General features: G+C 48.1%; 1 protein-coding gene across 4 annotated transcripts; it reads left to right on the forward strand.

The window, feature by feature from the left end:
* The first annotated feature begins 1,058 nt into the window (after nucleotides 1–1,058).
* Nucleotides 1,059–25,734, forward strand: MTMR4 (myotubularin related protein 4). 4 transcript variants are annotated; one of them, XM_029927885.1, is made up of 19 exons: nucleotides 1,059–1,290; nucleotides 2,736–2,774; nucleotides 6,468–6,557; nucleotides 6,918–7,034; nucleotides 7,554–7,636; nucleotides 9,464–9,624; nucleotides 9,737–9,833; nucleotides 10,005–10,118; nucleotides 11,045–11,241; nucleotides 11,492–11,620; nucleotides 12,279–12,390; nucleotides 12,872–13,067; nucleotides 13,288–13,473; nucleotides 13,552–13,722; nucleotides 13,871–14,025; nucleotides 18,933–20,331; nucleotides 22,610–22,720; nucleotides 22,954–23,042; nucleotides 23,445–25,734. In XM_029927885.1, the coding sequence occupies exons 2-19, from the start codon at nucleotides 2,772–2,774 to the stop codon at nucleotides 23,620–23,622; spliced, it is 3,588 nt and encodes a 1,195-aa protein (XP_029783745.1). In that variant the 5' UTR covers nucleotides 1,059–1,290; nucleotides 2,736–2,771; the 3' UTR covers nucleotides 23,623–25,734. The 4 variants fall into 4 exon arrangements, with proteins under 4 accessions (XP_029783745.1, XP_029783744.1, XP_029783746.1 ...); XM_029927884.1 differs by lacking the exon at nucleotides 1,059–1,290 and adding an exon at nucleotides 1,467–1,565; XM_029927886.1 differs by lacking the exon at nucleotides 1,059–1,290 and adding an exon at nucleotides 1,903–2,108.
* The last annotated feature ends 495 nt before the right edge of the window (nucleotides 25,735–26,229 follow it).

The following is a 26,229-nucleotide window of genomic DNA, read 5'->3' on the forward strand; positions in this document are numbered from 1 at the left end:
GAATCCAATCTGGTCTCTCCATCATACTGACCACAGCTATCCTGCCTCTATTATCTAGGGCTTGATACCATCTTCATCTTTCCCACATACAATAGATTCAATTCTATAGAAGATTTGGATCTGATATCTGCTTTTGGGAAAACATGGTATTATTACCTGCGTGTAGCCTCCTGACTTCCTTTTCCCACTGATTTGGGAAAGGGATGTGCAGAATTAAATTCTGCACTCTAGGAAGCCTGTGATAGAGCACTGAACAAATACTGAAACCCTTGTGATCATCAAAACCTATAGTAAATGCTAGGAGTGAGTAAAGTACAATCATTGTCCTGGAAGAGTTCAGTATTCATTTACAAAATACTAAGCATCTGCTAGGTTGTAGACGCTGTTCTAGATCCTGGAGTTAAAGGAGTGAACACGGGCAAGGTTCCTGTTTCGCTGGAATTTACCAGCTGTAGTAAAAGTTCCAATGTTCTATAAACAGAGACACGTGAAGACATTTTTGTCCCCGGGGGCTAAGATTAAAGCATTCAGGCCAACCTCCAAAGCGAAGCTTTCAAAGGTTCTTCATTTCGGCCAGGTTGGTGGTGTCGCACGGCCACGGCGACCTCCAGCGGCCACTTTCAGCCATGCTGCTTGCTCTGGTTCCGGGGTGGGAGTTGGGGGGCGGGGGGAGAGGAAAGGAGGAGCGAAGAACTGGGTGAATCCTGTTCCCACTCTGTACTGACTAGGAGGTCGCAGCTAGCTAGTGGCAATCTGAGATCCAGATTTCATCTCTCATAAGTGAGATCTTTACTCAGGACTGACGGCATCATACGGGTCCTGAAGGACGTCAGGGTCGGTTCGACGATGCAAAGTAAGGGTTGGAGGAACCTGTCAAGATGCAGAAGAGAGGAAACCCTTCCGCCTCCAGTCGGAGAAGACCGAGACAGCCTCGCGCCCAGGCCTGCCTCCTCCCTTAGCCCGCGGGTCCTTTCTCCCTTTCTGGGTTTGGGACGAGATGACCGCAGCGAAACCAAAACTGGTAATGGATAAACTGAGGTGCCACCGGGGACCCATATGAGAACTACACCCAAGGAGTGGTCGTCGCCGGAAGTGGCTGTAAGGCCTTTGCCTCTACCAGGCCCCGCCTCCAATTGCGCCACCAGTAGGCGACAGCCACCCCCACTTCCGGCCCCTGGAACCTAAGCCAGCAGCCCCCCTCTCACTGCTCTCTGATTGGCTGCCGCAGGGACGCGCTGTGATTTCCCATTGGTCGAGCCTCCTTGCCGGGGCCGCACCTCCTCCTTCCAGGTACTGTCTTATCTTCCGGCACCCGATAGGCTAAAGGTTGGGAGGGCGTCTGCACGACTTGACCAATGAGTGGAGTGAAGAGTGAGGGCGGCGGCTGCGTGGTGGGGGCAGGGCGGGACTTGGTGTGGCTATTGGCCAGGGCGCGCACAGACCGGAGATACGATTGGTTGGGGAAAGAGCCACCGTGGTGGGGTCGAAGCTGCGCGGCCTCAGCAGCTGGGGGAGACGGAAGTGGTGAGAGCGCGGCCTCGGAGGGTCGGGCGGACGCCGCCTGGGTGAGTCACCGTGCCCTGTGCACTGCCAGTCCGGGAACCGCAACGACTGCGTCTTGCCCCCGCCCCGCCCCAGCCCCTCCGGTTTTCACGAGCCCCGCCCTCTGTCATTCGGGGCCCCGCCTCCGAATCTTTAGGCTCCACCCCTAGAACCTGGACACCTGGGCTCTTCTGCCAACCTGACCCGCCCCCCCGGGGCCAGATCCCTTTGGTCTGGGAGCCCTGGGAATCCCAGGCCTGGTCCTTGTCCTTCCCTTCCTCCCTCCCCCCGTTTCCCTGAGGCTGCGTGCCAGTGGGCGGTGAGGCAGCACCTCTGGCTTGCCGCTTGCTGGCTCCCCCGTGAGGAAGGGTGGGCTGTGATCAGGGAGGCGGGCAGAACCACAGATGGAGGCTTTTATCCCCACAACCTTGTGCAGGGCACTGCTGGACGGCTCCTGAGCTCAGATAGCAGGCATGAAGGAAAGTGTCAGTAAAACCTGGGCCTGGCTCCTTAAGTGGGCCAAGGAGGCCCATCCTGAATTTCTGTTGCTTGGGCCCATTTGACAGGTATTGACTCTGAGGCCTTGAACTGGTTTGATTCTGTCCCTGTTGTGTGTGACTTCCCACAAACCTGCATCCCACCTGGTGTCAAGTACACTCAGCAGGACCTATCCAGCCCTGCTGCCTTCTGCTCACAGGTTGTGGTCCCCTCCCTCTTGTCCAATGCTCTGGACTCTGCCCCCAGTAAACAGGTCAGGTGGGTGCTACTCCCAGACTTAGAGGCTGGCAGAGCATTCCTGTGGATTCATATCCTACTAAGGCCCGAAGTAAGTCCTGGTTGGGCAGCCTCTCTCTTCAGAGTTGGAAGTTCTTTTGCTCTCCCAAAAAGAATAGGGTTGGGAGTGTGTTTCTCCTTCTGGTCTCAGAATCAGAACCCTTGAGCTTTGCTGAATAATCTTGGACAACACTCATTTCTGCTCCAGAACTTTGTGGCTGACTTCATGCCCTGCAGAATCACTTGTTGCTTTCTCTTCATGTAGCTTGCATTGCCTCTGTCTGGCACGGGGACTTGTGGAGAGGCTGGATTCTCTGTGAGATTCTCTGTAGAGGTCCGGAGTCAATGTGTAGCATTTGCTGATTCTAAGGTAATATTAATGGTGCTCTTGAATCATATGTTTCTCTGTCTTTTTACAGTAAGAAGCAGGCAGCCAGGACCCTCACCACAGTAGAATGGTGAGTACTCTCCCTTTCCTTAGACTGTTGTGTTTTCTGTAATCCTGTCTTTCTCCATGAAGCTGACCTGCCCCTCCTGGACCTTGAGCTCCAGGCTACTCTGTTCAGCTCCTAAGCGGGTTCATTTGCCCTGGAAATAAATTAGGGTTTTTTTAGATTGCAAAATATCAGCCAGTATATGGCCATGGGACAGGGAGCCAGTAGAAGTCTTTTTTTGCACATGCTATGCCATGCTTTCCCTATACTACCTACCACTGGCGCTCTTAGCCTTTTATAATGGCCCTTCTCTTGCTTTTCTTGGGTCCCTGGTGGAAGCTCTGTTCTCTCTGTGCTGGCCTGCACAACCAGCCCTTCTTTATCTCAAGATCCCTGTACTTCCTAGTGGGTCCCTTGAATATTGTGGGTCCTGTATCAGGAGTGACTCCACCAAAACAGTGGGGCTTCTCCAGCTCTAAGGTGCTGCTGTCTGTTAAGCTACTGCAGCCAATAGCTGACTGGATATACAGCAGGGTAGCTGCCTCAAGGTGCCCAGAATACCACTGGGTTGTGCTGGGGTGGGGTGGGGAGGCGGTTATAATGATCCTGTATACTCTTTTACTGACTTTAAGTGCTCTTCTCTCACCTCAAGTTCAGGGAACCCCTTACTTTATCCCTGAGAACTAGGAGAGGAAGCAGTGAGATGAGAACAGAGTGGAGAATTGTAGGCCCTGGCCCATACCAGGCCCTCGCTCTGGCTGTGTCTTTTGAGTTCCCAACTTTAGATGTCTTCTGTACTTAGGGACATATTAGGGAATTCAGCAGGTGAGAGGACCCTCTCCTTCCCTCCACAGGCATGTGGGAATGTGGTATGTGTGGTCCCCACCGACTGATAGCCCCTTTCCTTTTTCTCTTCTATAATACCCTGAAAAGACTGTTGGCTTCGGAGTTAGCCTAGTCTAATTTTGAATCCTAGCACCACCACTTAAATAGCTTAGGTAAGTGGCATACTTTCTTTCTAAGCCTGACGTCTCACCAATGAAACAGGATAAGGCTTAATTTTGGGGGAGCTGAAAGGTTTTAGTGAGATAATGTTTGGAACATGTCTGGCCCATAGTAGATGCTTAATACAATGTCAGGCTTTCTTGTATTCCTCCCTTACCCTACCCTCAAACCAAAACCAAAGTCCTGGTTTCTGAAAGTAACCAGGCACAGGAAACCCCACACTTGTGGGGTTCTGATCAGCCCCTTCTGTGACTCCTGGTGGAACTTTGAGCCTTTCACTGCTCCCTATTCCTTGGCCCTCCCAACTACTCAACTCCCTCTATATTCTTGGATTTTAAGTTTTGTTTTGCATGCTTCTGCAGTCTGTAGTTTCAGTCTTCTCTTTCTCAGCCTAAAAAATCCTTTTCCAAGAAAGACTTTCTTACCCAGACGTGAGAGGATGTGAAGCTAGGGAGAGGTGGAGCTTAAAGAGTAGGGGTGGGCAGGGGTCTTGGAATAAAACACTTAGAGAACTTCCCTTTCAGGAGTGTGGAGTGACCAACTGGCATAGATCAGTGTCTGTTCTAAGGGGCAAAAAAAAGGGAATGGGATTTAGTGGGGTCAGGGGATTAGAGTACACTGATGGACAAGGGTATGGTGGGTGGTGGTTTGGGAGGGAAAGCCTTGGAACTGGAAAGGTCACTGGGTGGAGGTAGGTGAGCTCCATTTTGGGAATTCAGAATAGGCTTTGGGGGAACTCGGTGTGGGGAGAGCATGGGGATGGAGTGGGAAAAGGGTGTGTGTGTGTGGTCGCTCACCTGCGAATACGGGAAATGAAAAGATGTAGTAGGTCTTGCTTTATCCTTTCACGCGATCTGGGGGCAGTCCCGCAGCCCAGACTCCGAAAACCCCTAGACTTCCCCAGAGGACGCCCTAGCAAGCGGCGGAGGGGCTTCGAGGAGGGAGGAGCCTGGAGCTATGGGCGGGGCCGCGAGGATCCGCCCCATCTCCGCCCTCCTCGCTCGCCTAGGTCTTTCCCCTCCTTTCCGCGCTCGTGCGGGAGGGCGGAGCCGGGCTCGCTCCATTGTGGAGAGTAGGGGAGAGGCGCGCGGGAGTCGTGAGGAGGCCCCGCCGCCAGCGCGCTCGCCTCTTGGCGGCCTCGGCTGCACCTGGCAGGCACCGCAGCCGGGATGCGGCGGGCGCCCGGCATTGGCGGGCAGCGCAGCGGCTCCGGGGACATGTGCGCTGGCCCAGACCGCACGCGACCATGAGCCTGACCGCCCGCGTCTCCTGCTCTATGCTCAGCTGCTTCGTAAGTGTTGGCCTTGCCTGCCGGGGCCGACTGTACCTAAAGCTTGCTGCACCCGCAGCCCCGCCCAGGGCCAGTCCTTGAGATTCCGGATTTTGGCCCATCCCCCTTCCCTAGGCCCCTGGCAGGGGAGCGGGGCGGAGGGGGAGGCGGGTGGTTCCCTTTTCTTTCTTGAACTTGCTTTCATCTTCGGGTGCCGGGGAATGTGGAAGGCCGGGGATGGAAATTCTTTGACCCATCTTGGCCCCGGAGCCACTGCCCTTGACTGCAGATCTCCAGGCCCCGCCCTGCAGGGGTACATCCCTTTTACCTCCGCCTCTCCATCTTGGTCCCACCCGCTGCATCCTTGCATGGGGATGTGGGATGTGGCTGGGATGTTAGGGGCTGGCCGGGGGGACACAGAATATCTGAGCTGTTTTCCCTAGCTCCAGTCCCCTCCCCCTTCCACCACTCCATCCCTCCCTCACCTGACACGCCAGTCTTTTCTCCTTGACTGTCCCCCAGACTGCCTCTCTTCTCCATCTTCCTTGCCTCTGCAGGGCTCTGTACCTCTGCATCATTCCCAGTCTTCCCCTCCTCCCCTCTCTGGCTTAATGCTCCTTCCCAGCTTCCCCCATCTGTCCTCTCAGATGTTCCCACCCTTCCCTCTCACCGCCCCCCTCCCCCATCCCTCGTGGGTGGCTGCCAGGCCTCCTCTCTCTGTCCCCTGGACTTCTTGGGTCTCCCGGTTTCTCCCAGGTGCGTGGATCCCCTCTTCACCCCTCCCTGCTGGTTGGGAGAGGAGTTACTTTTCCTTGCTCTGGTTATTCCTTAGGAATTCCCCTCTGATCAGCAGGGAGGGCAGGTTGTTTGGCAGGTGGTGGGGGCTCTTTAGCAGTGTGGGCCTAACTAGAAGATAAGCTCAGCTCCAAAACACATCCTCCTTTTGAAAGCAACCATGAAGGCCCTCTAGAGGCATGGGACTGAATCCCCCAACCCACTCCTCTTTGTCTCCTTCACCCACCAGATTGAAGCTGTCGTGGTCTTAGGTGCCTGTTTTCCCTCCCGTCTCTAAAACCAACCATCACACCTGGTTCCTTTTTCTCAGGGCAGCACTTCCCATTCCCACTTCTGTCTTAGCCTCACATTAGCCTTTTTCTTGGTTTTCTCTCTTCATTTGGGAAATTTTGGTTCTATTTGGTTCTGCTGCCCTTTGAGGAGTGCAGATTCCCTGTTCTTCTTTGGACCTGACTCTTCCCTTAGGCTTAATAGGCTTGAGTACCCACCTGCCCCAACCAAGCCAGAACTCTTTTCCCATCTCTGGTGACCAGAACCTTTATAAGTGTGTATGGGATGTAACCCGGTTTGTTGAGGGGAGGGGAGCAGAATGAGACCTAATGGGTCAAATGGAGCTTGGTGACTTAGGGCTGAGGCCTTCCCCACAGGGTGAGGAGGGGCCCCCCAGCCTGGAGTACATCCAAGCCAAGGATCTGTTCCCCCCCAAGGAACTAGTGAAAGAGGAGGAGAATCTGCAGGTAAGGAGGAGTTGGGGTCTGGGGGGTGGGCAGATAGAACTCTGCCCCATTAAAAACACCCTTCCTTCCCTCCCCTCAAAAAATATCTCCAGGGGAATCTAGTGCTGGGCTTTGGTTTCCTGTTTCCAGGTTTCTGGAGGGAGGGGAATCTGTCCATATGTACATTGCAGAGCCTTTGGCCCCAGGGAGGGAAAGGTAGCTTTCCTGTACAGCTGTTGCCTGGTGCTGTTACCCTGGAGAGGACTCTTCTGTTCTGCCTCGGCCCAGCTTTTCCAGAGGGAGTCCCACAGATCAGGGTTTGGGGAGGGGAATGGAGGGGTGACTCACTTCTGGACTGAGGGTCCCTCTGCCCCTCGACAGGTGCCCTTTACAGTGCTGCAGGGTGAGGGAGTGGAGTTCCTGGGCCGGGCAGCTGATGCCCTCATTGCCATCTCCAACTACCGACTGCATATCAAGTTTAAAGATTCTGTCATCAACGTGAGTTCCTGTCTTGTTCTTGCCCAGCCACGGCAGAATGCCTGGTTCAAGGTGGGATTGTTCCAATACTCGTGTCACCAAACAGTTGGGGTTCTTTGTCTCACCAGCCTTTTGTTTTCCTGCCTTATTCTCCTAGCTATAGGTCTGCCTTTCTGCCTCTCTCTTATAATTTCATCTCCTCTTCTCTCTTTCCTTTACTCTGTTGCTGGCCTTCTGAGGCACGCGGTGGCATTGTTGAAGAGTGCCACTTACCAACTGTGTGGCCTTGGTCAAGTCACCCAACTCAGGCTCAATTTCTTCCCTAATATTTTGTTGTGAAAACACCTGACTTGTAGGGTTCTTGCGATTATTAATTAAGGTCCCATACGTAGAGGACCCAGCACAGTTCCTAGGCACTTAACTGGCCCTCAGTAAATGCGGGTTTCCTCCCTAGTATTGGTATATCGGCATCTGGGCTGGGGTGGGCATGATGAGTGATGGGAGTGGGCATCTGAGCTTCAATTTGCCCTTCCTCTGAAGGTCCCCCTCCGGATGATTGACAGTGTGGAGAGCCGGGATATGTTCCAGTTGCACATTGCCTGCAAGGACTCCAAAGTGGTGAGGTGAGAAGGACGGGGCTGCACTCAGGTCCTCTGGCCCTAGTCTTGCGCAGACCTCTCTGATGCAAGGTTTCTCTGCCGCCAGAAAGGAAAAATCCTGCCTTACTTTCCCCATTTGGAAGAAAAGGTAGAAACCCTGTCTAGGTTGGGAGGTCAGTTTACTGGCCCACAGTATCTTGACCTGGAAAAATGCGGATAATGCATAGTTCATGGGGTTGCCATAGGATTAAATAGGATAATGTGTGTGAAAGCACCTAGGGTTAGCATATAGCACTTACCATTATTATCGGTTCATTTATTAATTCACTTAACATATGTTTATTGAGTACTCTCCTCTATAGTAGACTGTTCTAAGCACTGGAGATACAGCAGGGAAGAGATAGACAAAATTTCCTACCCTCATAGAGCTTATATTCCAGTGGAGAGATACCAACAGTAAATAATGAGTAAAAATATGTTAAATGATGGTAAGTGAAAGGTGAAACATAAAGCAGGTAAAGGGGATATGGAGTGCTATGGGGGTGAAGTTTGTAGCTTTAAACAGTGTGATCACAGAAGGTTACATTGCCAAGGTGACGTTTGAGTCGAGGCCTAAAGAAAGTGACCATGTGGATATTTGAGTGAAGAGAGTGCCAGAGAGAGAGAGAGAGAGAGAGAGCAGTGAGTGCAAAGGTCCTGAGGTGGGTATGTACCTGGCATATTGGAAGAGTAGCAAGGAAGCTAGTGTCGCTGGAGTGAAGTGTGGGTGAGGGTAGTGGAATATAAGATCTAAGAGGTAAGGGGGGTGTCAGGCTGTCACAATGACTGGCTTTTACTTTGAGGGAAATGAGAAACCACTCCAGGGTTTTGAGCAAAGGAGAGATGTGATCTGATTCATGTGTTATAGAATTGCTTTGGCTGCTATATCATGAATAGATGGAAGGAGGTTGGGGATAAAAGCAAAGGCAGAAGCCGAGGAACTTGGCATTTAGCTAAGTGAGAGAGCATGGTAGCCTGGCTAGGGTGGTAGTAATCAATCTGGTGAGGAGTAGTCAGATTTTTTAAGGTAGAGATGACAGAATTTGCTCTCAGATTGGATATGAGAGAAAGAGGAGTCTGGAATGACTCCAAGGATTATTATTATTATTTTATTATTTTTTTTTACTCCAAGGATTATTAAAAGACTGCCTAGTTTAGAGGCTGTCATGTGCTCGAGTCTGTAGGGATTCAGAAGGAGAATCCATGGTGGCCTTCTCTTCAGGGAGGTTGAGGTCCACTTGCTGAGGGAAGATTTAGCAGTGGCAGTATGCTATGGAAAAACGTACTGTTTAATACTCTAAGTGTATTAAGAATAAAAGAGGAAGGGGTCTTAAAATGAAGTGGGCTGAGAAGGCTCCAAAGAAGAGTTGTGACCAGAACTATCTTCAAAGTGTCAGTAGAATGTGGCTTGGCGGAGATGAGGCATAATCAGGCAGAAGTAAAGAAACCAGGAGACGGGAATGATGTGACAGGACTTTGTGCCTAAAGCAGGAGTCATGGGTGATAACGTGGAGTAGCAGACCTTCAGGAACATGTGATACCATTTAGATTTGATAGGAGAAATTAAATGGTAGGGCCCCCATTAGAAGGGGACTAATGTCTCAAGGACTAGAGTTCTTGGGAAGAGAATTGTCACAAAGATAAATTCTCTTGGGTGTTTGCCAGTGTCCCTGGTCTCCCCCAGAACCCCCTGCCTTACTTCCTGCTTTAAAGCCTCCTCTCCCCATAGCCTTCGTGTGGCCTTGTTTTTGACCCTTATGGTCCCAGTGCACACCCGCCTCTTATCTCACTCTGGGACTTCTTGCCTGGCAGGTGCCACTTCTCTACTTTCAAGCAGTGCCAAGAGTGGCTGTCACGGCTCAGCCGGGCCACGGCGAGACCTGCCAAGCCTGAAGACCTCTTTGCCTTTGCCTACCATGCCTGGTGCCTGGGGCTGACTGAGGAGGACCAGCACACCCACCTGTGTCAGCCAGGTAAGGCCAGGCTGTTTTCTTTGGGAGGCTTCCTGTCTCTTGGTTCTTAACCCTCCTTCACCCCTGGCCGAGGTTCTCTCGGATGCTGACAGGCGTGGGGGCTGTGTTGCAGGAGAGCACATACGATGTCGCCAGGAGGCTGAGCTCGCGAGGATGGGCTTTGATCTGCAGAATGTCTGGAGAGTCTCCCACATCAACAGCAACTACAAGTGAGAGGGCAGGGACGGGGGAACCAAAATACCAATCTAGACTTCGACCTTGCCGGGCACAGCCCCTGCTTCTGTGAGAGAGGAGGACTCCTGACTGACAAAGCCAACCCTGGGGATCTTGTCATCACAGGTCTTGATCAGGCTTGGTGATCCCATCTGTTCTCTTCGCAGATTGTGCCCCAGTTACCCCCAGAAGCTGCTGGTTCCTGTGTGGATCACAGACAAAGAGCTGGAGAACGTGGCTTCCTTCCGCTCCTGGAAGCGGATCCCCGTGGTTGTGTACAGGTGAGGCAGTAGGGACAGAACATAGGGAGGACACTTTTTATGCAATAAGGAAAGTCAAAACTGGAGATTTGGCCTGGTTGACTGGGAATTGAGACCCTGCAGAGAATGAAATAATTTCAAATCAGAAACTGCCTCAGTTTTTTTCTCCTAGAGATGAGGCTTTTGGAGAATACATTCTGTGTGTGTCTGTGTAAAATGTTGCATTAGAGCAAGGGTTGGCAAACTGTTGCCTCTGAACCAAATCTAGCCTGCAGCCTGTTTTACATACAGCCCAGAGCTCGAATGATTTTTACATTTTTGAAAAGTTATTTTTTTAAAAAAACAAACCAGAGGGAGGGGGGGAAAAGAGGTGGTGGTGATGGTGGAGGGCACTTAAGGGGAAGAGCACTGGGTGTTGTATGGAAAACAATTTGACAATAAAATATTATGGAGGAAAAAAAAAACAACAGAAAAGCCATAAAGAAGAATGTGTGACAGAGATTGGCTGTGACGTGCGAAGCCGCACATTTATTGTTTGTTTCTGTCTGAAAAAGCCTGTGAGCCCCCTGCAGCAGAACATTAGAGCTAACATAGAGCGAGGCAGATAGTAGCTAGGAGGCTCGGAGCTGTTCCGCTCTGGGCTCAGGCTGGCTCTCCTGCTGGGTGTGTGTACCTGGAGCAGGTGCTGTGCAGATTCCAGTAGTCAGGGTCACCTTGGCAACACAGAGCCCATTTGAGAAATGCGTGTGAGAGCGCTTCGTGAACTGTAAAGCTCTCTAGATATGTCAGGGGCTCTTGGTGGTTATCATCATGGCGTAGGTAAATGGGTAGCCCCTGTTGACTTTGGAGATCTTAGTTCTTGGTCTGGCCACTGAGGCCTTGGTAGTAGGCCTGGGTGGTAGGGGCTGCCCCTGGCAAGGGCATGATGGCTTCTTCCGTTCTGTCAGACACCTACGCAATGGGGCCGCGATCGCCCGCTGCAGCCAGCCCGAGATCAGCTGGTGGGGCTGGCGCAATGCTGATGATGAGTACCTGGTCACGTCCATCGCCAAAGCCTGTGCTCTGGACCCAGGGACAAGGGCCACTGGGGGCTCCCTCAGCACTGGGAATAGTGATGCCAGCGAGGCATGCGACACTGACTTTGGTAAGGTGTGGGTGGTGCTGACGCCCTGGGGGGCCGGCCCCCCCCTTGGCCTCACTGGCTTTCAGGGAGTCCCCAGTGAAAGGATGGACAGAAGACGACAACACACGGGAGGCCAGAGTCCCTGCCCTTTGGGAGACTGTGGGGTGGCAGGGGCCTGTAGTTGTATGTCCTCTTCTCTGAAAGGGAGTGTCCCAGGGTAGGGTGAGGCTGGGCTGGCTGACCCAGCATCTGCTCCCTGCCGCGGGTTTAGATTCCTCTTTGACTGCATGCTCTGGAGTGGAGAGCACAGCGGCCCCCCAGAAACTGCTGATCCTGGATGCTCGATCCTACACGGCGGCTGTGGCCAACCGGGCCAAGGGTGGAGGCTGTGAGTGTGAAGGTACTGCTGTTACCCCAGTGTCTGCGGCCAGTCTGTGCTCTGGGTGGCTTTGGTGAGGAGGGACCTGGGGGCAGCTCATGCACTGGAAAGAGTCAAACAACTTGGCTTGGAATCAGGACTCTGCCATTTAACTAGCTATGACTAAATTGCTTAACCTAAGTTTTCTTTTCTTTTATTTTTATGTTTTAATTTATTTTTTTTTGAAAGAGAGACAGACAGCGTGAGCAGGGGAGGATCAGAGAGAGAGGGAGACACAGAATCTGAAGACAGGCTCCAGGCTCTGAGCTGTCAGCACAGAGCCCCACGCGGGGCTCAAACTCACGAACCGTGAGATCGTGATCTGAGCCGAAGTCGGACACTTAACCGACTGAGCCACCCAGGCGCCCCTAAGTTTTATTTTCTTATCTGTTAAATGGGGATGAGAATAACAATGACTGGCATAGAACAGCTACTATATGTTAAGAGTTTACTATATATTGTCATTGCTAGTGGTACTGTGACTGTCATTTGTCGTTAACATCATCACTACCTTGAGTATGTGGCTCCTGAGCATCCAGACACAAGTGGTCTGCCCTGCCAGGGAAGCCTGGTCTACTTGTCCTGGACGCCTGTTTCCAGGACATGCTCTCATGCTCCGCTCTCCTCTGCATGCCTGCAGAATACTATCCCAACTGTGAGGTCGTGTTCATGGGAATGGCCAACATCCATGCCATCCGGAACAGCTTCCAGTACCTTCGGGCTGTGTGTAGCCAGATGCCTGACCCCAGCAAGTAGGTGGTCCCTGCCCCAACTCCATCCTCCCTTGTGTCCTTCACCCAGTTCTAGTTGTTAGGAGGTGAGGGAGGGAGCTGGGGAGTGTGGAGGTCCGGGAGACCTGAGCCTGGGTGGAACAGCCAGTTCTCTAAGAGCATTTCTGCTTTTCAGCCAACACCTTGGAACAGTCACAGGATGCTGGGTTCCCTTTGTTTGGATCCTGTGTCCTACTTAAAGAACGTAGAGAACTGGGGAAAGAATGGCTAAATGTGCATGTGATGCTTCCCGTTCGTCCCTCGGTCCCGAGTCTCATGTATGCCTAAGTCTTGTCTTCCTTCCTTTCTTGCTGGATATCTCCTGGCAGAAAGGCCATGGACTAGACCTCTTGGCTTCAGCCCTCACTAGGGACTTCATTAGGTGTGGCTGGCCGTGGGTGGGGGAGAGACTGTTGGAGCCTCAGTGCCCTTGGTGACAGACGTGATTTCTACACTTGTGTAGCTGGTTGTCAGCATTGGAGAGCACCAAATGGCTGCAGCACTTGTCAGTGATGCTGAAGGCAGCGGTGCTTGTGGCTAATACTGTAGACCGGGAAGGCAGGCCTGTGCTGGTGCACTGCTCAGACGGCTGGGACCGGACACCGCAGATTGTAGCCCTGGCCAAAATACTACTGGACCCATATTATAGGACGTTGGAGGTATTGAGTGGGGTTGAGTGGGAAAGAACGGAGGGATGGGGTGGGGAAGGCACTGGGCCCTCTGGATCTGGCTTGGGGATCGTTAAGTGGAGGCCGTTGGTGGCTTTGAGTCTTAAGATTGGTTCTGCTCTGAAGCTGCCAGCTCCTCGCTTCAGGTATCCTCAGGGGAGTAACATGCCAGCCTTTCCAGAAGGCCCTATGCTTGGACTCTCTTTTGCAGGGCTTCCAAGTTTTAGTAGAGTCTGACTGGCTGGATTTTGGGCACAAGTTTGGAGATCGCTGTGGCCACCAGGAGAATGCAGAGGACCAAAACGAGCAATGCCCTGTGTTCCTCCAATGGCTTGATTCCGTTCATCAGCTGCTCAAACAGTTCCCCTGCCTGTTTGAGTTTAATGAAGCGTTCCTGGTAAGTCCTAAAGCCCATGGCCAGGGCCAGGGGGAAGGCGGCCAAGGCTCCCAGGTGCAAGCTGTCTTGGCCCTCTAGGTAAAGCTGGTGCAGCACACGTACTCCTGTCTCTACGGCACATTCCTGGCCAACAACCCTTGGGAGCGAGAGAAGCGCAACATCTATAAGCGGACCTGCTCCGTGTGGGCTCTCCTTCGAGCTGGCAATAAGAACTTCCATAACTTCCTCTACACACCTGGCTCAGACATGGTAAGTCCAAGCCCTCGTTGTGTCGGTGCTGCTTGGAGACGAAGGAGAACGGGCTGAGTCCGTGGGGAGAACGTAGAGCCAAAAGCTTAGGGAAAGAGGAGGGACCGGAACAGCTCACAAGACACTAGTAACGGCACTGCTTCCCTAGGTCCTGCACCCTGTGTGTCACGTCCGGGCCCTCCACCTCTGGACCGCTGTGTATCTGCCGGCGTCGTCTCCGTGTACGCTGGGGGAAGAGGCCATGGATCTTTACCTTTCCCCGGCGGCTCAGAGCCAAGAGTTTTCTGGCCGTTCCCTGGACAGGTAAGAAGAGCCTTTCTTGCTGTCTTCTCTCTCCGCCAGGAAGGCAATACTGCTTTTTGGCTAGTCTCATCTTTTCCTTCTTTTATGAGATGTTTAAAAGCAACTTCTTGACTCAGTTGAAGGAGAAACTTGGCCCAGGACTTGTAGCGAGCCTGGAGTGCACTCTGTGTGTCTTCAAGGTCCTCTGTCATGATAAGATTGGTTACCTTCTTTCCTGGAGCTGCTCTCACCCTGTGTGACATGGCCAAGCAGGGGACAGGAGATCAGAACAGAAAGGACTAGTTCAGAAAGGTTTGTGGGAATGGGCTTAACTTATGTTCACTGATAGAAGGCATGGATTGTGGCACTTCTGGAAGCACCTGATTCTCAGGGAAGTGGGTTCCCAGAAGAGGGATGGCCTTCATGTTCTCCCATAAGAAAAGGCCAGAATTTAAAGTTTTTGGTTTTTTTAATTTATTTTGAGAGAGAGAGAGAGAGAGAGAGAGAGAGAGAGAGAGAGAGAAAGAATGACCTGGGGAGGGCAGAGAGAGGAGAGAGAGAGAGAAGGAGAGAGAGAATTTCAAGCAGACTCCTTGCCATTAGCACAGCCTGATGCAGCGCTCAGTCCCTCGAATTGTGAGATCATGACCTGAGCAAAAATCAAGAGTTGGATGCTCAACCAGCTGAGCCACCCAAGTCCCCCCAAAAGGCTAGAGTTTAAAAGGAGACATAAAAGTTAAAGTTATCTTCTGGCTGAATATTTGAGGGAAGTACAATCAATGTTGTTTACGTTATAAGAGTAACACATATTCATCTATTTTTTTAAAAAGTTGAATAATGTAAAAGTAGAAAATGAAAGTCCTACCTCCCTGGTCCTTGTCCTCACTGGCGTCCGTCCGCTGTTAACACTTTGGTGCTTGTCTTTCCTGATGTTTATGTCCACATAAATTATCCATGCTCTCATATAGAAACCTTTGTAAACTACAAAAACTGGGGCACCTGGGTGGCTCAGCCATGAGCGGCTGACTTCAGCTCAGGGCATGATCTCGAGGTTCGTGAGTTTAAGCTGGGCTCGCTGCTATCAGCACAGAGCTTGCTTTGGATCCTGTCTCCCTTTCTCTTTCTCTCTCTCCCCCTCCCTCCCCGACTCATGCTCTGTCTTAAAAATAAACTAAACAAAATAAAATAACAAAAACAGACTCATATTTTGCATACTGATCTGCAAATTGTCTTTCTCACTTCATATTAGGCTGTCCCCCCGTAAAGTACACAGAAAGCTGCTATTCTATTGCTTTAGTGGCTGAACATAATAGTCCAAAATTAGTGTGTAGCATAGTTTATATAGCCAATTTCCTATTGGTCATTCAGGTGATTTTTTTTTTTAACCATTACTGGGAGTGCTTTAACATCCTATGTGTAAGTTTTTAAAACAGTTGTAAAATATACATAATAGTTACCATCTGAACCATTTTTTAAATAATTTTTTAAGTTTATTTATTTTGAGAGAGAGACAGCACAAATGGAGAGAGAGTAGGACAGAGAGAGAATCCAAGTAGGTTCCGTGCTAACAGCACGGAGCCCGATGCGGGGCTCAAACTCACAAAACCGTGAGATCATGACCTGAGCTGAAACTGAGATTCAGACGCTTAACTGAGCCACCCAGGCGTCCCATCATCTGAACCATTTTTAGGTGTACAGTTTCAGTAGTATCATGTTGTATGTGTATCATTGCATTTGTGGTAGTATTTTTGCCAGATAAATTTCTAGAAATGAAAGTGCTGGGTTCAAAAGATATGTACCTTTCACATTTTGATCTTTGTTCCTTGGTGGAAGATTTTTATTTTTTATTTATTTATTTGTTTATTTATTAAAGTTTATTTATTTTGAGAGAGAGTGAGCCGTGTGTGAGCAGGGGAGGGGCAGAGAGAGAGAGAGAATCCCAAGCAGGTTCTGCACTGTCACCATGGAGCCTGATGTGGGGCTTGATCTCACACATCGTGAGATCATGACCTGAGCCAAAATCAAGAGTCCAACATTTAACTGACTAAGTCACCCAGGCACCCCTTGGTGGAAGACTTTTAAAGTTAAAATATAGCTTAAATTATTGGTTGATATTATAAAGGAAAACAAAAAAAAGCCCACCCGTGCTAAATTATTGGTTTTAGGGTCTTATGTCCATGGTCAGCAGCCCCGTGGATAGGCTTCAGGCATTCTGTGATTTTCCTCCTTCCCCAAACTATGCAGGATTTGGGTATAGGTTCATAGGTTTACTTTGCCAGGGAGAGGGCCCAAAACTTTTTATCAAATACTCAGTAAGTTCTATGACTTGTGTAAAAATCACTGCCTTAAAGTAATACCTAATTTTTCAAATCATTGTTTTTTTTTAAACCTACTAGTTGCCTAATACTAGGTTTATGGGCTGTACCAAAGAGATACAAGATATTGATTCTATTTAAGATACTCTCTAAAAGCTGTAATAAGACAGATGTAGGAGAGCTACTACTAGAGAATGGTTCTTGGTCAGCATCCAAGCAAATAAGAAAGTATATAGTTCAAAAGTATTAGAGAAGTGAGAAATCGGAAAGGGGTCATATGGTGACTGACTATTCAGAGAAGTTTTAACAGAAGATCAAACAGGAAATCTTAGCTTTTTTTGTCTCTAGCATCTGGTGCAGGGCCTTGTGAAGTTGAGAAGACAAGTCAGTTCGGGAAGGAAGAGATACAGGCAGGTTGGGATTGAAATATTAGCAAAGAGAAGGCAGTTCAAGCTGGAGACTTGGATCTGGAGGACTAAGTAGCATGCAAATTAAAAAAAAAAAAAGCTTTGTTTAACAGCTCACCTGACTTGCCTTTGGTTCTGCCTTTTTCTAGATCAAAAATATCTTGCGCTCTTTTCTTTTTCCATTAAAGAGAAATGCCTGGGTCTCACTCTTGTCCATTCTTATTCATAGGTCTTAGATGGGCCTGGTTGTCTATATATTTAGAAGATCTATAGGAGCTCCTAATGTACACCAACTATTGAATCCCACTGGTCTGTTTCATTCAGTTGGTACCGAACTGAGGACACTTGATATTAGATTTTAAGCTCACTAATTTCTCAAATTGTTTGATTGGCCAGTGCTGGGGCTTCAAATAAGAGACAGTGCTGGCCTCAAGGCACTTTTATAGCAGGAGAGAAACAAGTAAATAGTAAGTGCAGTAATATAGAACGTACTGAGCAATGTCCTTTGAAGCAGATTGTTTTGTTAGTCATCACGATGGCTTTAAGAAGTAGATACTATTACCTTTCTCTGATAGATGAGGGAACGGAGGCTTAGAGACGTTAAGGTCACATATTTAAAAACATTGCCGAGTTGGGACAGGCTATGGGACTCCAGAGACTCTAATCATAACCATTGCTATTGCCTTCTGGAATTTCATACCATATACACACACAAAATCAAAACTGATCACAGAAGTAAAATCACACATAAAAATATTTTAAAAACATAATAAGGTGTTTTTTAACCAGGGTGATTCATTCGGGTGAGTGTCTGACCGCTTTAAAAATTTTTTTGAATGTTTTTAATTTTGTTTTTGAGCGAGTGCAAGCAAGCATGAGCGGAGGAAGGGTAGAGAGAGAGGTAGACACAGAAAGGACCAGAAGCAGGCTCCAGGCTCTGAGCTGTCAGCACAAAGCCCAACACGGGGCTCAAACTCAGGAACCATGAGATCATGACCTAAGCTGAAGTCGGCACTCAACTGACTGAGCCACCCAGGCACTGTGCCCCTGCTCTTTCTTTCTTTCTTTTTTTTTTTTTAATGTGAGCGTCTGACTCTTGGTCTTGGTCCAGGTCATGATCTCATGGTACACAGCATTGAGCCCTGAGGCAGGCTCTGTGCTGACGGCTGGGAGCCTGTTTGGGGTTTCTCTCCTCTTTCTCTGCCCCTCCCCCCACTTGCACATGTGCACGTGTTCTAAGTAAACAAACATTTTTTTAAAAAACTAAAAAAAAAAACCCTTTAGTTTCAAAAACCAAACACTTAAAAAATCAGCTGTATTTTAACTTCACATTCAGGGATTTTTTGGTATGGGCTGGACTGACTGAGGCATCTGAAAATAGGAGTTCGGTTAAGTCTCCACTGTTTTCCTGGCAAATTTCCCTGAAGGTTTCATTTGTCAAAGGACTTTTGAAATGTGTTAAGAATCAGACATTCTTGAAAATGTCTGTTACCCATTTGGTGTGCACAAAATGCTTCTAGAACTGCTTTGTGCTTTATGCTCGGGGAATCTCCTATGGTGACTTAGGACTCTGAGGCATGTGCTGCTGCTAAGAGGTTGTGAAAGGCTGTGCTGGTTGCTCCTGTGATGGAGGGATCATTTCTAACAAGGAAGGTAGAAGTCATGAGTGTCGTCTTAGTAAGTTTGTGCTTGTCTGCCTATAGTTTGGATCCTCATAGCATCTCTGTAAGGTATAATTTATGATGATCATTTTATAGAGAAGGATAGTACATGTCTGAAAGGTTAAATTACTTTCTTAGAGTCATATGGCTAATGATTGTCAGAACCAGTATTGTCTGCCTCCAAAAGTGTCTTTCTTCCATCTTACCATGTGTGATAGAGGTAGTTGGCCATGAGATTTAAGGTTCAGGTATAGTCCTGGCTAGCACAGTAGATTTAGATGGCATCAGCACAGAAAGCATTGCAACCGTGGGAGTGGTTGAGATTGCCTAGGGAGATTGTGTAGGGTGAGGACTGATAAAAGTTGGGGGCAGATCCTGAGTTCTGGAGGACAGAGTTCACGTTCTTCACTTTTTGCAGAGTAGACTTGTTGCAGTGAACATTGGTTGTTTGTAATCTTAAATGTTACATCTTGTGAACTCTGGCCTGATTCTGCGTATTGGAGGTAGCTCCCATTTACTGACCTGGAGGTATGTTTGTCTTCCAGATTACCTAAAACCAGATCTATGGATGATCTGCTTTCTGCCTGTGACACAAGCAGCCCCTTGACTCGCACATCCAGTGACCCTAACCTGAATAACCACTGTCAGGAGGCCAGAGCAGGCTTGGAGCCCTGGCACAGCAATCCTGAGGGCTCAGAGACCTTTGTGGAATCTGGGGTAGGAGGTCCTCCGCAGACTGGAGGAGAAACGGGTCTTCCTTCCCCTCTGCCCAGCAGCCAGAAAGACTACTTGAGCAATAAACCTTTCAAGAGTCAGAGAAGCTGTTCTCCAAGTTCCAAACTGCTTAGTGCTGCAGTGCCCCAGGAGATGGAGAGCAACACCTCTGATCCCGAGATCAAAGTCCTGGAAAAGACTAAGGCCCCAACTCCAGACCCTCCTGCCCACGACGAGTTGAGTAGGACTTTAGATGGCATGGAGGAGCCACCTGAACGTTGTCCTGAGAAAGAAGCTGTCAGCACACTCTCCGAAGTAGTTTCCAACAAATGGAATGGAGTTTGTGATTTCCCTGAGTCTTCCCAGGAGTCCCTTTCACGTCTGCCCCAACAGGCCCTGCTAGATTCCGTGCTAGGTGTGCCCTCTAGGTGTGCTTCGGATCACAGTCTGGGTACCCTTTGCAACCCACTGAGTGCTACCTGCCAAACTCCTTCAGAGCCAAGCACTGACTTCCTCAGCCAAGATCCCCTGGGGTCTGTGGCAAGGAGCTCCCACCAGGAACAGCCCAGCTCCGTGCCAGATCTGATTCATAGGGAGGAATACACTGGCAAAAGAGGGAATAATAGGAATGGGCAGTTATTGGAACATCCTCGCTTTGGGAAAGTGCCATTGGAATGGGCTCGAAAGCCAATTTCTCAGAGCCAAATCAGTGAGTTTTCCTTTTTAGGATCCAACTGGGATAGCTTCCAAGGGATGGTGACTTCATTCCCAAGTGGGGAGACCACCCCTCGGCGGCTGCTTTCCTATGGTTGTTGTAGCAAGCGGTCAAGCAACAAGCAGGTGCGGGCCACAGGACCCTGCTTTGGGGGCCAGTGGGCTCAGAGAGAAGGAGTGAAATCACCGGTCTGTTCTAGTCATTCCAGTGGACACTGTACTGGTCCAGGGGGAAAAAACAACCGGATGTGGTTGTCTGGTCACCCAAAGCAGGTCTCCAGCACAAAGCCTGTTCCACTGAGCTGCCCTTCCCCAGTGCCTCCTCTCTACCTGGATGATGATGGACTGCCCTTTCCCACGGATGTGATTCAGCATAGATTACGGCAGATCGAAGCAGGGTACAAGCAAGAGGTAGAGCAGCTACGTCGACAGGTGCGTGAGCTTCAGATGAGGTTGGATATCCGTCACTGCTGTGCCCCTCCAGCAGAGCCCCCCATGGACTATGAGGATGATTTTGTAAGTATTCACTACTGCTCTCCCTCCATTCATTTGTTCTCTCCATCCAGCCTTCATCCATTCAACATTTATACATCGGGTACTTGCTGGATACCGCTGTGTTAGCTGGTTGGTCTGTAGGATGAAGGACATAGTACCTGCTCTCAGGGAGCTCACAGTCTAAGGAGAGATAAGCAGACAACTAGAAGGATTTTTTTAAGTGTTATCCTGGAAGGAGGCATCAGGTGTTGGGGGCTGGGGTGCAATGAAGGTTTCCTGAAAAGATAATACTTTTCAGGAAAGCCTTTGCAGAAGGCTTTGTGCAGAAGAATTTGTCGTATTTGGCTAGGTAGACCGTGAAAAGGAAATACTATTCTCAAAAGCACGGAGGCAATAAGTACTCTGACAGGATGGCTTGAACAAAGGGAGAAGGAGGTATGTGTGTGTGCGCATGTGTGCATGTACAGGTGTCCTGGGCTCATGGGGGAGGGAGTTGGGTAGTGAGGTGGGAGCTGATATTGGAGAAGTAGACCGGGATTGGAAAGGTCAGCTCGAATCCCTTCTTGTGTGGGTTCTACCCTCAAGGCAGCACGATTTTTGGCCACTGAGAATCATGATCAGATTTGTATTTTTTTTTTCAATGTTTATTTTTGAGAGAGAGAGTGTGTGTGAGCAGGGGAGGGGTAGAGAGAGAGGGAGACAGAGGATTGGAAGTGGGCTCTGTGCTGACAGCAGACAGCCTGACGTGGGCCTCAAGCTCATGAACCACGAGATCATGACCTGCGCTGAAGTCAGTCACGTAACTGACTGAGCCACCCAAGCATGCCAGATTTGTATTTTTTTAAAATATTTTTTAAGTTTATTTACTTATTTTGAGAGAGACCAGAGAGAGTGAGCACACGAGTGGGGGAGGGCCAGAGAGAGGGAGAAAGACAGAATCCGAAGCAGGCTCTCCATGTTGTCAGTGCGGAGCTGGATATAGGGCTCAAACTCATGAACTGCAAGATCCTGACCTGAGCCAAAACCAAGAGTCAGACTCTTAACTGACTGAGCCACACAGGCACCCCATCAGATTTGTATTTTAAGAATACTATTCTAGCAATGGTGTGTCAAGTAGATGAAGCACTTGAAACCCAGGTTGGGAGGCTGGTTAAGATGTTTTGGAAAAGTCCAAGTGAGAGATGATGAAGACTAAGCTATGCTGTGTTTGGACCTTTCAGATTTGGGCACACAGTTCTTAAGAAGCTTCTAGGACTCCGTTTCTTGGCCACAGCATCCTGTCGTCAACACAGACACTTTACTTCCTCCTGTTAAGACATTCCCACTTGCCTGCTGCCCACTTACTGGGATGTGATGGTCAGGGCTAACAACTTCTGAATATTCAGAGTGTTGATTTAGCACAGGAGTTAGCAAACTTTCTTGGTAAAGGGCCCTATGTTAAATATTTTAGACTTTTTTGGACCTATAGTCTCTGTCCCAGCTGCTCGTCACTGCTGTCACAGCACAAAAACAGTCGTAGACAATACATAAAAAAAAAAATGGATGAGGTGGTCTTCCAGTAAAACTCGATTTACAAAAACAGGCAGTGGGCTAGATTTGGCCTGTGGGCCATAATTTGTGAATCCCTGGTTTAAAATGTAATGAGAAATATGTCCACGCTATGATGAGGCATATTGGTTAAGAGCATGGGTCTGAATTCAAAACACATTTGACCTTTGAACAATGCAGGGGTTAGGGTGCCAAACCCTCATATAGTCAAAAATCCATATATAACTTTTGAGTCCCCCAAAACTTAACTACTAATAGCCTACTGTTGACCTGAAGCCTGATAATACAGTCATTTAAGATATATTTTGTATGTTAGAGGTATTGTATACTGCATTCTTACAATAAAGTACCCTGAAGAAAAGAAAATGTTACTAAGAATCATAAGGAAGAAAAAGTAATACATTCATGGTACTATGCTATATTTATTGAAAAATCTCTTCATACAAGTGGACCTGTGCAGTTCAGACCTGTGTTGTTCAAGGGTCAACTGTACCGGGTTTAAAACCCACATTTACTACTTATCTATCTCTTTCTCAGTGCTTAGTTTCCTTATTTGTAAAATAAGGATGATAATAATAATGATAATAATATACATCAAATAAACTATAAAAAATAATAATATACATTATAAGACTCGGGAGGAATTAAAGAAGTTCATGCATATAATATATTTAGAATGGTACCTAATGCCTAGGAAACAGTAACTGTTAGTGATCGTGAAGATGGAATTGATGTCTTTGCCTTTCTTCAGACATGTTTGAAGGAGTCAGATGGCAGTGATATAGAAGATTTTGGCTCTGATCACAGTGAAGACTGCCTTTCAGAAGCAAGCTGGGAACCTGTTGATAAGAAAGAGACTGAGGTATGTCTGGAAAGATACACTTATGTGAAGCACTGATTTTTTATATTTCTCAGAGATCAGTGACCTGCTATAAACTGAACTCTCTCCTGGATGAGTGTCTTCTTTTTAGGCAAATAGTGGCCAACTATAAAGACAGACCTCATCATTTTCTCCTGGAATGCTTTCCTTGTTGCATTGTTGCTCTTCCACTTTGTTGACAAGGACCTGGAATTTTTCCTTGTGCCTTCTGTTAGGTGACTCGCTGGGTTCCAGACCATATGGCATCACATTGCTATAACTGTGACTGTGAATTCTGGTTGGCCAAACGAAGACACCATTGCCGGTAAGATGTTTTATATGATTCTGTAAGGCCCATCAAGGAGTGATGTACGTGTATCTGAGCTAAATTGAGTTAATCTGAAAATGGAGATATCTTTATAGGAACTGCTTTTGTTTTCTGCCAACTTTTCTCTCTGTTCACTCATGGAAGGCCTTTTAGAGTATCATTTGTGTCTTTTTTTTTTTAATGTTTGAGAGAGAGAGAGAGAGAGAGAGAGAGAGAGAGAGAATCTCAAACAGGCTCCACACTGGCAGCACACAGAACCTGACGTGGGACTTGAACTCACGAACCGTGGATCATGACCTGAGCTAAAACTACGAGTCGGACCTTTAACCGACTGAGCCACCCAGGGTCCCCAAGGATCATTCATTTTTGATGAGCTCCTCCCTCTTTGTTCTTTGGCAGAAATTGTGGGAATGTATTTTGTGCTACCTGCTGCCACCTGAAGCTGCCCATTCCTGATCAACAACTGTATGACCCAGTGCTCGTCTGTAACTCCTGTTATGAACACATCCAAGTATCTCGTGCCAGGGAACTCATGAGCCAACATCTGAAGAAACCCATTGCTACAGCTTCCAGCTGAATGCCAGAGGAGATGACCTGTCCAATTTTAGCAGGTTTGAAGGGAGGATCTGCTTCAAGTGTAGTTTTGAAGGTTCCTTGGTGTGGCTCGTGAAATAACAGAGCTCAAAGATACCGTCTTGAGAAGTTCTCCTTGGTACCATGAGACTGGAGCAGGGGAATTCCAATATGGCAGGAGGTCTTCTACTGGTGAGCCCCTCATCTTGGGGTCATGGTCCTGATCCAGACCCAGAGTCTGGTAGCTTAATGTTGAGTTGGTGACTCCAGCTTTTGTCCTAGGGGTCACAAGATGATGATTTCATAGATACTGCCTGGTGATACGTGCCCCAAACAGCAATAGAAAGGCCTAAGTATAACCAAACTCCAAGTGATAAACAGATCCATCTCTCCTCCACCTTGAAAAAAGCAGATTCTAGTATATAAGGTAGGAATTCCTATCCTATTTGAAACGAACAATATCCTGTTCCTCTGTGCTTTGTGTCTGTGCATGAAGGCTCAGTCTTTAGAGGCACTCCCTCTAGTTGCAGTAGTTCTGTCTTTCTGTGGAGTTTGGTTTAAAGACTGATTCAGCAAGTGGAGGTTTTGCTGTATTTTTCACTCGGCTCATCGGCCAACGTCAGTGAATATTCAGTTTAGAGGGACAGTTCTAAGGAGTCAGACATTCTTGGGAGCAGAGGAAAGCTCTGCTGATGTTCAGTCCCGGCAAGCACCAGTTATTTTGAGCTGTGAAGGCAGTCGTCGCTGGTAGTCAGTGACAGCTCTCGAGGTATGCACTGTGAAGAATGAGAAGGGAAAAGCAGAAATGATCCTCGTCAAATATTTGCTGATCGTGCCCTGCCCTTTGCGCCTGACTTTTCCTAGTTGTCCTGGTGCTAACACAGGAGTTACACCTTGGTCCTCTCCTGGCATGAAAATGAAACAATGGATTTTTGTTGTTGTTGTTCCATTGCCCACTTCCCTCATGTCGTCTTTCCCTTGGCTGCTGCCTCCTCTGGGTCACACTGCTTCTTATCCTGAACACTTGACACCTTGAGGGTAGAATTTAGCATTTGGTTTTTACCTCCTAGAATATGCTGTTTGGTATGTGAGGGTTTCAGTACAAATGCTGCTGTCTATTTCTGTGCACTTAACAATGGAACCCAAACAGAAGAGAATAAAGCCTTGATACCAAAATTGGGAGAGAAAATGTGTCCATTTGGACCAAACATTGTTTTTTTTGTTATTGTTGTTTTGTTTCATCTTAATAGGTACCAGTGGCACTTAACCAAAAGATACAGTGATATAGCCATGTACTGTGGTTGGGACAGATGAAGTCTCCTTGACCTACAATGAAACCACTAGTATTTCCTTTATACATTTTCCTTAATGCATCGGTGTATAAAAGGTAAATTACACTTAGGCTTAGCCTGTTTTAAAACTATGGTAGCTGTCTAACTGCTACTTTCATATTGCTTCCTAGAAAAAAAATCTTTCATTTGAAAATAACTAGGATCTGCATTTAGAACAAGAATTGTTATTTGTCCTGATCTTTTCTTCAGTCCTACAGAGAAGCATCTGTGCTTTTATACTTGTCATGGATGTAACCTAAAAAGTTTTGGCGTATTTAGGTCAGCCTAGCAGAACTTTTTTTTTCCCCTCGTTTAAATGGAGTTGAATAATGGAGATCTGTGTCCGGGAAATTACTGAGATCATTGAAAAAGTAACAAACTATTCCTTGTCTCTGATATGTAAAATTCTCCTAAGCATTTTCTCAGTCATTAAAATTTACTGCCAGTTGCGAGTGGCTTTTTAATTAACTTGACTTTCATTGCACTCCACTCTGCCCATTTTCAGGGGGAGTAAGATTGGTGGTAACATTTGAGGAGACTGTATCTGTCTACTTTGTGTGGCTGTTTTGAGGGACTGTCCCATCAGTGAACATACTGCATGGCCTTGGAGAGAGATTCTGGGCTCTCAGCTCAGATATATTCATCAAATACTCCTTTCAGAGCTCTTGTGGGTGTAAGTGACATGATGTGGCCAAAAATCCAAACTGTGCAGTTGCGTTGTGACAAACATGCAATGTGCTGTAAAAACTCAATACAATTTAAATAAAATCTCTATATTAGTGCTGCTTTGTTGGGTCTTTTTATTCATTTTAATTTTTTTTCTTAATTTATTTTTGAGAGATAGAGAGAGACAGTGCGAGCAGGGGAGGGTCAGAGAGAGAGGGAGATACAGAATCTGAAGCAGGCTCCAGGCTCTGAGCTAGCTGTCAGCACAGAGCCCGATGCAGGGCTCGAACCCACGAACTGTGAGATGATGACCTGAGATGAAGCCGGATGCTCAACGACTGAGCCACCCAGGCGCCCCATTCATTTTAATTTTTAAGTAAACTGTATATTCATTTTTTTCTTTGACCACAAGAAAGGACTAAAACATTATATTCCTTCCTCCCAACCATTTACATTTTTAAAGTTTTAAAAATTTATTTATTTATTTTGAAAGTGAGGAGAGGGGGTGGGGGGGGAGAGAGAATTCCAACCAGGCTCCTTACTGTCGGCGCAGAGGTGGAAGGTGGGGGTGGGAGGGGGATGGTGAGTGCTTTATTTCATGAAATATGAGATCA

The sequence above is a fragment of the Suricata suricatta genome, chromosome 17, assembly GCF_006229205.1.
Source record: "Suricata suricatta isolate VVHF042 chromosome 17, meerkat_22Aug2017_6uvM2_HiC, whole genome shotgun sequence".
Taxonomy (NCBI): Eukaryota; Metazoa; Chordata; class Mammalia; order Carnivora; family Herpestidae; genus Suricata; species Suricata suricatta.

Coding starts and splice junctions, on each gene's coding strand:
- MTMR4 (XM_029927883.1), top strand. CDS start 5,002: ATGAGCCTGACCGCCCGCGTCTCCTGCTCTATGCTCAGCTGCTTC. Junction 7,637..9,463: donor AAGGACTCCAAAGTGGTGAG/GTGAGAAGGACG, acceptor CTTGCCTGGCAG/GTGCCACTTCTCTACTTTCA. Junction 12,391..12,871: donor CAGATGCCTGACCCCAGCAA/GTAGGTGGTCCC, acceptor ACACTTGTGTAG/CTGGTTGTCAGCATTGGAGA.